Source organism: Nestor notabilis, unplaced genomic scaffold (assembly GCF_000696875.1).
Source record: "Nestor notabilis isolate BGI_N333 unplaced genomic scaffold, ASM69687v1 scaffold6797, whole genome shotgun sequence".
Taxonomy (NCBI): Eukaryota; Metazoa; Chordata; class Aves; order Psittaciformes; family Psittacidae; genus Nestor; species Nestor notabilis.
The window spans coordinates 46703-58107 of NW_009937754.1; the positions used below are offsets into that span (position 1 = coordinate 46703).

The 11405-nt window shown below is 37.7% G+C and overlaps 1 protein-coding gene across 1 annotated transcript in view; it reads left to right on the plus strand.

The window, feature by feature from the left end:
• TRIM66 (tripartite motif containing 66) overlaps positions 1–5686 on the plus strand; it is a 49575-nt gene extending 43889 nt beyond the window's left edge. The window contains exons 15-19 of the mRNA XM_010018987.1: positions 99–406; positions 1887–2010; positions 3554–3628; positions 4462–4614; positions 5220–5686. Coding sequence (XP_010017289.1) covers positions 99–406; positions 1887–2010; positions 3554–3628; positions 4462–4614; positions 5220–5489 — 930 coding nt within the window. The 3' untranslated portion in view covers positions 5490–5686. The remainder of the gene's footprint in view (positions 1–98; positions 407–1886; positions 2011–3553; positions 3629–4461; positions 4615–5219) is intronic.
• Positions 5687–11405: the final 5719 nt, after the last annotated feature.

Sequence of the window (11405 nt, forward strand, 5' to 3'; positions counted from 1 at the left end):
TTCACCACAGGGAACCCATTTTGTATTCAGATAACTGCTGCTGTTGTGTGCTTATATATGAATATTATTGTGTGATCCCAGATTTTTCTTCCTTCCAGATAAATAAACATAGTCCACCTGAAGGAATGAAATCCAGAGAGGAGAACTTAGAGGACAGAAAATTTCTCATGCCCCAGGCTGCAGGACAGATACAATCTCCTTCTGTAGATACTCCATCTGTTGATCAGAAGTGCAGCAATGGCATCTCCACCATGAAAAAATCTCCAGTTTCTCAGGAAGCCAATACAATTGAAAATGAGGATTTCTGTGCTGTGTGTCTTAATGGAGGAGAACTGTTGTGCTGTGATCATTGCCCCAAGGTCTTCCATCTCTCCTGCCATGTTCCAGCCCTGCTCAGCTTTCCAGTGTGAGTGTGTATGACATTATGCTAATGTGCTCAGTTTCTGCTCACTGCCTTGGAGCAGAATATATCCTCGGGGATGTATGTATCACCTGTACGCAATGGCAAGGACTGCATCTCTCTCTTGCCTTTCTTGCAAAGGAAAGAATTGTCTTACTGGGAACTAGATGAATTATTAACAAGAAGTATTTCCAGACAGGTATGCCCTTTCTGCAGTTACCTGGCCACTACAACAAAGGAGGTGGCAGACCTGAGCTTTTAAATATTCTTACAACTTACTGAGAAAAATAAAATCCTAATGCACGTGTAAAGTCTGTGGTGTAGACTTCATCTCTTCTCTGCAAGAACAGTGACTAGCACAAGGAAAGGGCAATCAGTGAGTTCATATTTGGTTTTCTGGCTAGTTTTATGGGAAATTTAGGATTATTTGGAATTTTGTGGAAAAATGTTTAGGGTATTGGTTTCCCTAAGACATGCATTCCCTGGCAACTTGTCACAGATGAATTGTATGCAACATAGAGCTAGAATTAGGTACATGTCCGCATACCAAAATGTAAAAGTGAGGCTGAATAGTGTGTGTTACTGGTGATGGTATAATTCTGAATTCTGTTAGAAATTGTTACCAGGTGGGACCAGAAACTACTTCATTCGTGCCAAGCCTAAGCTGAGAAAAATGTGTTGTAAGAGATCAGTTTGAAGAGCCTATTTTTTTCTATTAAAAAAGCAGGATTTTCTATCTCTTTTCTCTAATAGCTAAGTCATTATTAAACCACTAGTTTCAAAACAATGTGAAAACCAAGTTCTTCTTTTAAAATAAACTTCCTAGGCAAAATTAAATTCCAATGGAGTAAATTAACCCCCTTAACTAAAGTTCTGTATTCTTTAATATGCCTTCACATATAGCTGTTCAGGCCCTGATACTGCAGAAGTTGCATTGCTGCATTCATGAAATTCTTCAAGAGGTTTCTGAAAATGAACCTACTAGGAAGGACACTTATGCCCATAGTGAATTACGTCTGTTTTGTTTGGGAACCTGTGTACTAGCACTCATTATGATCTTTTCTGATAATGTTGATTTCTTAGATAACTATGTTAATTATAATATTGATTGATAATAAATATATAAATTTTCATATGCATCTGATTTTGTCTTATGAACCAACAGTTGGCCATTTTTTCTTAATATTTTTCAAAAGGAACAGAACTTGGATCAATGCAGCTGCACACACAGCTGCTGGTACATGACTTCAAACACCATTTTGTCTTCGTCTCAGAAAAAGTGCAATGAGTAGAATCTGAAATTTTTACACTTCTAAATAGATTCAAATCTCTTGAAGAACATCTGATACCATGGGTTTGAGATTGCCTGCTATTGTAATACTAGTTAAGGATGAGACTTGTTTACAAAACCAGTGATTCCTGAGGTCTGTTTTTGACGTGGTTGCAGACATACTTTGACACAAGTTTTTGGTTTCTTGTTTTGCAGTGGAGAATGGGTGTGCACGCTTTGCCGTAATCCAGTGAAGCCGGAGGTAGAATATGACTGTGAAAACACTCGCTACAGCCACAACAATAATGCACAACATGGCCTTGATGACTATGACCAGAAGGTGGGAATAGCCGTATATTGTACTATTTAGAAAAGGACACAGGATCTCAGCATGAGGCTTTGCCTCTTCATTGCAAAGATAACTGTTTTGACTTTGTTGTTACTTGAATGTTTCAGAGAGTAGTAAATACAACAGTTGTATTGTTAGTATTCAGCTATATCACTCTCTTCTACCTAGACTTTGCTGTTCAATTTTAAAATGAATCACATGTTATAGAAAGATGAAGCAGGCAGATCTGGAATTCCTTTCTCCTTTGAACAGGGAAGTCACACTCAGCAGCAAAGCAAGCTTCCTTGAGTCACCTTTGCCTGGCTTTCTGCCACTGAATCTTTTTCATTTAAGACTTGGCACCTTCTCAGACATCTACTTAGGCCAGCTGCAATGACATTTTGTGCTGTAGACACTTTTTGGCTTTCAGTTGGATTGAAATCTTCATATAGTCTTCATGTGCACTATTAATCCCCTTGAAGATGACATTTAGGCCTTGGTAACTCAGTCTAGATGAAAACTCGTCTCTTTATATCCCTATTACCAGTTTCCTCTACTGAATCTCCCATGAAAAATTGCCTTTCTTAAAGTCCACTTTGTTCTTGGAAGCCACAAGTTCCAAAGGTCCTGTGTATATAGTTGACAGTCGGAGTGGGAGGCTGAGTCCACACAGCTGAGTGCAGATTTTGAGCACAACTGAAACTTAGAATAAGGCACTAGTCTAGTCTGAACACCATACACAAATACAACAGCAATGGTTCTTAGAGCACTTGGGCCCCTTGGAAAGGCCTTTGAGCACAGCCACAGGACTGCTCAAATTCATCCATGCTGTTTCCAGATCTGAGCTACTCTGTCCTTAAAGAGCTGGGCATAAATTCTTGACATTGATGTGATCCCTGTTTCTATTGGATTGGGTGCAACTGGCCAGGAATAGTTGGTATCTGGATCTTGGTAAGTGAGGTTTTATTTAGAAAATGGAGTTGACCAGAAATTCCATTGGTTGTGAGCAAACGTGGCTTATGTATTGGCAGAGCAATTTTGGGTTTTTTTTGCATTGGTGGGAAAAAAATAAGACTCGTGTTAGTATTTTACAAGCTAACAATGGTTAAATGGAACTGTTTTCATACATTACTACCAACTACATGACTTAACATCCATTTGTATAAATGGGTATGAACAGTGTGAAACATTTTTTATTTAACTGTTCCCACTCTGTTGCTGCTGTTCTTCTAGTCAAGAGCCAAGGGATAGCTCTGGAGTGCAGGAAGGAAATAGCGATAGCGCTGAATTCCTAAGAGTTTCCAGGATATTTACATGCATACAAAAATTTTACATGTTTAATTTTTGGCATTTCTTGACTATCCTCACTTTAAAAACTATAAAAATGCTATGAGGCAAAATGTCCCCCAGGTTAGAATGAAACATGCCATTTTGCATCAGAAATGCACAGATGGCACGAAAACTCCCCTTGTTGTTATAATGATGGATTAACTGAGGGCAAGAATGAAACTTACTTGTTTTGAATTAAAAAACATTTCAAATTTGGCTTTTACAGAAGTGTGAAAAGCTGGTGCTTTCCCTGTTCTGCAGTAATATGAGCCTCCCGTTCCATGAACCTGTCAGCCCCTTGGTAAGCACTGCACAAACATGGGTTGGAGGGAATCCAAAAGATGCCGTAGCACACCTCTCAAGTTTCTCCTCTGTCTTCTTGAAAGATATTAATTAGATTTTTTTCTGAACAGTATTGATTCCTAAGAAAGGGTAGGTTTTTCCCTTTTGCAAGTGCTTTGAAGATGCCAGGTGAGAGTAAGTGCTGGCCAGTGTTCTCAGGCCATGTTTGGGTGCCAATTTAAGATGCTGGTAAAAAAAAGATTTATGTGAAGTAATAGTCCAAATAACAACATAAAAAACATTCCACCTAATACAGCTTGCAATGCAATTGTGGAACAAATTACCTAACAAGAAGGTTTTGACCCAGAAAGATTTAAGGAGTGGGATATCCTGGTAGCTAATGCCTGTTGAAGATGACTTTCACTGAACTTTAAAAAAAGTGCATAGTAGCATATTTTTAGTCACTCTTGGCAGACTCCTTCCCACCATATCAGCTGCCAGTATCCCAGCACATTATTTTTATAACTGCTTGGGGGAAATGTTAGCTAATTGTCAATGTTACATATATTATTGACTAAGGTTACATTTACACATTTATATCTGGGGGTAAACTTTAAAAAGTACAAACAGCGTAGTCACTGAAGTGTGTTATATTCAAGATCAATCTTGCAAGCAAATATGTTTTTAATCAAACCAAAAAGCACCCAGGAAGATGATGTGCAAGTATAGGCACCAAAAGACTAGAGCTCTCTTCCTTGATGCAGTGACTTCATCCAAACGTGTATAGGAGTGACTGGAGAGGAAATGTTTTAATGAAAAAGGCTACATACCTGTGTTTTATTCCTATTGCAGGCTCGGCATTATTACCAGATCATAAAAAGGCCAATGGATTTGTCAATCATACGAAACAAGCTGCAGAAAAAGGACAAGTCCCACTACTGTGCACCTGAGGAACTTGTGACTGACGTGCGCCTTATGTTTTGGAACTGTGCAAAGTTCAATTATGTAGGTTTCTAATATGTGTGGGTGGAGGCATATAAACCAGAGGGTTACTCTTTCAAGCTGTCACAATGTTGTAATTATTGGTTCCATTAACATCAGATATGGGCTTAGGATAAACAGAAGTATTAATCAGTTTTACTCTTTGGAAATGATCTAAATTTTTGCTTTTAATGACAGAAGTGGAAATATATATGGATCTGAGATTTTAGATACATATGGATCTAAAATTAGAGAGGGACATCTTAGCAGACAACTATTTGGAATAATGCTGCGTTTGCTGTGAAAAGCCAGTCACAGCCAGGAAAATAGCTAGGGAAAATTCAGGTGCATAGGAATTTCTATGCAATGATGACTACTATTCTTTCTAGTTCACTGCACATCTCTTTTCTTCTTAGAGGAGCAGAAATGTGTTCCTTAATAGCAGCATCTGGTTTTTACTTACATTGTAGATGTAGTGGGACTAATGGGCTGTAGAGAGCGCATAGGAGGCTAATGGAGATGTAGCAGATGCAACCACGGCAAGACATTATGGTAGGTTAGTTATTCGGTTTTGATCCTTGATGATTTCTGTGTGTGGTAACACCGAATGGTTATTTATTCTCTTGCAGCCAGATTCGGAGGTTGCTGAGGCTGGACGATGCCTAAATGTCTTCTTTGAGGGCAAACTGAAGGAGGTTTATCCAGATAGACATTTTCCTTCACTGCAACATGAAGACTCTGATTCTGAAGAGGTGGAGAGCCAGAACAGCAAAATGCCTCCCCAAGATTTTCAGTGGCCATCTTACGGACAGGACTGCCTTCAGCCTAAAAGGAGACGACGCCATGCTGTAAGATTGCAAAAGCAAAAGCATTTGGTTGCTAAGTGGCCACCCTGCTAATTCTGTTTACAGCTACTGGTGGGAAGTTTTGACAGGGCTGTGTGGAAAACTGTCAAGCTTCTATCACAGATGTGATCGGTTCTACAATTTTATGTCAAGATCCTCTGAGTGAAATAAAGTGTCAGTTGTGTATGAATGTGTGAGCATGAACAAATGAAGTCTCTCAGGCCACACAGTTATATTACTAGCAGAAAACTGTCAAGATTTTTAAAAAGGCTAAGCCGTCTAGCTATTCACTGTTTATTTCCTTTGTACACAGGAAAGTGAAAAAAAATAAAAGAATGATGTTTCAGCCAGCTAACAGCCTTCCTCAGGTATGACCTCCTCAAGATATGAGATTTGCTATGAGGAATCCAGCAGCATAACTGACAGAGTTTAGGTGTGTGGGAGGAAAGCAAAGCATTCGGGCTGTTTATTTCAACTTTCCTAATCTGCTGACCATATGCCTTATTTCTAGATTTTGTGGATAGATAACAGATCCAAAGTGTTTGGATCTGTCAATATTTAATCTGGTAAACCATGTATACGTTTTGCAGTGTTTACACTGAAGTACTAATGTTTTGGTGATAGGTAATGATGATTAATAACAAAAGTAACATACTAATCATATCTAATACTGCAGAACTGTTTTATAATCTGTTCAGCATGACATCTCTCTTTTATAGGGCACAGGTAACCATGTAATAATTTTGCAACCTCAGTGTGAGTCTTGGCCATGTTTTGTGATAAATACAATGTGTAGTCATAAAAACAATATGTAGTCTTTCTTACTCAATGATTTTTCTGGGAGCTTGACTGCTCAAGGCCTTTGGCATATAGTCTAATGTAATTATCCGATTAGCTGTTTCTTTTGAAGCAGTGTATTCTCAGTAAATAGCAAAATAACAAGTCTAATACTAGGGCTTTGTGTGAACTGTTTCTGAGCACATACTGGATCCTCTGTTTACAAGGAATGATTCTTCCAGTACCTAATTCGTGGTTGGTAAAGCAGTGTGGGATTTCTCGGGTCTCAAAGGTAACATTTTTATACAACCCAAGCCAGTTGGTTTACTTCAAAGCAGATATTGGAATTCAGTAAATTAACTATGAAGCAAATTACATGGTTATAGAAGTGCCTATAAACTAATGTCATATGTTCCTGATTTTCTTTTTCCTTACTTCTTGTAGTTGTGATTACCAACAGTGCTAGAAGACGGTGATAATGTTTATATGTCTAAGTAAGTTGTTTGGTTTTGTTTTGTTCTTTTGTTTTGTTTTTTTTTTAGTAAATTCCACAATATATTATTCCCAGAACACCATCAAGGGCCGGAAGAGCAATTTCAAGAGTTCGCTTGAAGAAAGGATAGTATGTAATTGTAAAGCCTGCAGGGTGTGATAGGTAACAAGACATCACACCTAATCAGAGGGTGATCATTTGCAAACTGTTTCCCACCCCTACCAAATGTAGTGGCCAATGTTTTCTTCGTGTGTCTGAGGGGCATCTTCCTCCTGAGAGCACTGCACAAGAGGGTAAAGCTGGGCTGTGGTGTGGCTCTGAGACAAAGGGTTGTTGCAGATCTCAAACAAAAGAGTTAAAGTTCGTTTTAATTGGGTTCCTGTAAATACAGATGATATTTTCAGCATAGTTTATATGGCCTATTTGGTCTGGTAACTATGTAAGTTATTTTAGATAACATTTTAAAGGTTTATATATGAAATAATAACATGTGAATGTTACATTCTACTATCTCTGTGACTTACTGTTTGCCATTAACTTGGTAGTGAGCTAATGCTTTCTTTGAAGAAATGAAAATCTGAATATTATAACATGACTGGAAAACTGTGAGATGAAGGAACAAACTTTAAGTTTCTATATGTGAATTCTTTTGTGTTTGCTTTCTGCCAAACTCATGTTCTCAAAACAGTAAGTGTCTTGGCACAGGGAAACGAGTGCAGGTTTGTAACTGGATTAATCACCCTTGTCTGTGCTACAGGTATCACCTTTTCTCAGTTGGTAATTAATTCCTCCAGCAAAGACCCATCTTTTACCATTAATAGCACAAAAATGATATGCTGTATAGCCTTCATCCAGGGACAGAGGTAGAAATGGGAGAGACTATTGATGACTTTCTTTTTTCCTGGAAGAGCAGAGTTAACAGGAGCCTGCTTCTCCTTCTTAAAGGCTGTAAGTTTAACTGTACCATTATTTTTGGAGACCACCTGTTTTAATAAAAAGTATCCAGGGTATATTATACCTTTATTTAAAATAGAAGTTTCTCATTGTATATAAGATACCCTTTGGATGTGTGCTGGCAGGACTCTTAAGTGAGACTCCTAAGGCTAACTTTGTTTTTGAGTACTTCTCTAAGACATAGTAACAGGTAAAAAAATACTTTTGACTTCCTGTTGTTGGTAAGCAGAACAAAAACTAAACTCGTACATACTTTCATACACAAATCTGTAGGTCAGCAATTTCATGATATGTTGCATGTCAGAAGAACAACATTACTCATCTTGGATGTTGCCTTAAAATTGCTGGCTCACGATGTTCCTGCTGCTGGACACCATACCACCAGGGCCTGTAAATTCTTGAGTCATTTACTCTGCTGAAGTCCAATTGCACACTGGTAACAGCACTAACAGGTATGAAAGGAAGGATCTCTTCCAAAAACTATCAGTCCTTGTGGCCCAAAAGAGACATGACAGGTTATGTAGTTATTTTTTCTTTTGTCACACAGCCTGTTTCACAGTCCAGAATGTGTAGGAAAGGAAGCAAGGAGGAACTACTGAAGTTTTGCACTGGAAGAAACTGTAGCAGAAACAGATGCTAGGAAGACTGTGGAAACCCCAGCAAATGCACTAGGGTCCTGCAAATGCAACCAAGGGCACAATTTTTCCTTTCATCTTTAGTAATGGGTTACATGTAGAATGGTAAATACTCATTTTACGCAGTTGGAAAGGAGATTAATAACACTTCAGTAATAGGTCTGTTGAAGAAGAAACGACAGCTACAAATTTGACTTTCATTCCACTACAATTTCAAAGACACGGGTCTTCCAGTATCATTACAAAAGAATGGCATTAGAGTTAATACAAACAGGTGTTTAACCATTCAGATTATCAAATGACTGCATGTTTATACGTGTAATGTGCTTTGCTGAACAATAAAATATGTGAAATGTATTTTTGCACATCAGTCTGAAATTTTTAAGTACATCTGCTTTCAATTAGTATGAGGATAATATATAATACACTTATTAGCTAAGTTGTTGATAACTATTGGCAGCAAAACAGAATGATTACAAAAGCAGCTGTGGTTACACAGGAGATCAGCTTTCTATTTGTGCTGGAATTTTCAATACCAAAGAGATATTTTGCCTTTTTAGGTTTCAATTAGAGTAAGTTAGTGAGAACCAAACATTCCATGAAACAAGTAACAAATATTTGTAGCTTAAATGTATGTATACATTAAGGTGCTAATGAACATGCCACTTACTTACTGGGGAGATGAGAAAACTAGAGTAGTGTATTTAATCAGAAGGAATCAGAAAAAAATATAACATTTAAAATGTTATAAATTAAAGAATTATAGAATAATTTACAAAAGAATAGAACAAAAATACTCTGTTGGCAAAGAGTCAAGCAGACATTGCAAGTGTTTTTCTGTCGTTGATGGTTCCTCTCAGTTTGGTTTATGTGAATATAAAACTATCTGCAGCAACTTTCTGACCTGGAAACCTACTGTCTTGAGAGGTAAGGAATCCTTATTTCAGGGTGATAGCTGGGCTGCTCTTCAGACATAATTAAGAGCGAATTTGTAGAGAAAGGTAACTTTTATTGGACAAACAGGAAAATGTAGAAAAACAACTGAGCATGCAAATCCTTCAAGTGCAAAATACAGGCAATAGACTTTAAATACCAGCTGAGTGTCTCTGACTTTAATTAGATATCAACAAGATAATGTGAGGGACAATAAAGATAGTCAATAGTAGTGGGCTAATTAATGTGTCGTTATGTGTGTTTTCATGAGAGCATTTAGTAGATTGGTAGCATTTAGTCTACTAAGTAGACTTTCACAGAAGTTTAAATTAGGATATGTTACAGTAGGAATACGGTATTTGGGTGGCTTTGTTGTAAAAAGGTGGGAATGCTTACTGTGGAGATGAGAAATTGCATATTCAAGTCTGTTGTCAAGTATTCAGCTTCACTTCCTTCATTTTCATTCCAAGTGTCCGAAAAGAGCTTCTTGAAACACACTTCTCAGATAACTTCTTCCTGCATAGGATGTAATTTGTAACGGGTTCCCCATAAATTCTATCTCACAGTATATCCTCATTGTAGAAAAGTCCTTTTTTAGGTTAGGAAGATTAGACATGCAAGTGTTTTTGCCAGAGCAAATAGGCTAGTGTCTGAAGGTCAGGGAGTATTTTACTGCTTTTGGAGAACGTTTGAGATTCTTACCAGTTTTATGGAAGCAACAACACTGATTTATGGTTGTGCTGTGGGTGTTAGTTTGTAAGTTATTATTTTTGATCTTGATTGTAGTGCCTAGGACAATTTTGTCAGTACAGAAGTGTTCCAGAGGTAGTCTGACACTGTGGCAATGCTTTTTAAACGTGTTGTGAAAGCCAGTGGGGGCAATCCAGGTTTCTGGTACAGATGATAGAGATGTCACTTAATTATTTTAAGCGTAATATAGATGCTGTGTTCCTAGATGGTCTGTGCTGAGATGAAACATCTGTCCTTTTTTCCAGCATTCCTCCCTTACCTGATGCATGTGATTGCTTGCCACACTAGAATGACTTCTTGACAATGTTTTTCGTTAACAGTTGTGAGTTCACTTTAGATAGAAAAAGACCACAAACCAACCAACCTATTTTTATACACTGACATTTGGGCAGGAAATAAAACATACTTGAATATTTTTCCTTCTTTGTTTATTAGCCTGCTCTTGCTTCTGATGAAGTTAGTAAGAATGGTTCTTACACCTCTTATGAATTCAGTACTTGCTCATTATTTCATGATATCCTGCTCCAGGAAAATGTGTTTTTGGTATTTCATTGATGATGTAGTGCAAGTATAGGACAGACAAAGAAGTAATGAGATTCCTTATGGAAAACTTACAGTGAAAACATTGTAAAATATGCAAACCAGAGCTCAGGTTTGGATTGCATCTATGAAACTGGGAGATTTGATCCTGTGGATAGATGTTACAGACTTAACTTGTTGCCAGGTCTTGTGCTGACTGCCGGTACTGGGTTGGACTTCTCTCCTAGCTGAATGAATAAACACAGCACCCTTAATAACATTTCAAATATTGACTTATGCTTGTAGAAACTCATAGAACTTAATCTGGCTTTACACTGAGCCCAGCAAATGTGTAGTGCAGAGTGATCATTAAGAAGCAGCAGAACAGTGCTGTCTTCAGACATTGAAAATAAACAAGATAAACTGTGCTGTTGTAGGGAACTTAGGCTATTGGAGCGGTGGGATATTTTATCTAGTCATTTCTGGATTGATGGTAATTTATGTCAGCATGTTCATTCTATAAATAGTTGCATTTTTGCTTTTTACTACACTTTTAATGTTTCTTGCAACAGTATTAAAACTGACCTAAATTTAAGTCAGGGAAACAGTTTATGCACATGTCTATACCGTATTGTGTAGTCTGTGGTGCATAGCGCAGCACTTCTGAATTTACAGATCACTGGGCTGTGCCAAACAGTTCTCTCCTGCAGCCAGACAGAAAATGGAAAACATCCTTAATCTCTAATAATGAAAATATTAATAGAATGGGATGATAGCTTTATAACTGTTGTGGTTTAACCCCAGCTGGCAGCCAGCACAGTAAGCAGCAGACTATGCAAAAGTGTTCTACGTACCACAGAAATTCAACAAAAACCTTATAGGATGTTTTATTCTACAGTATAAACAAAG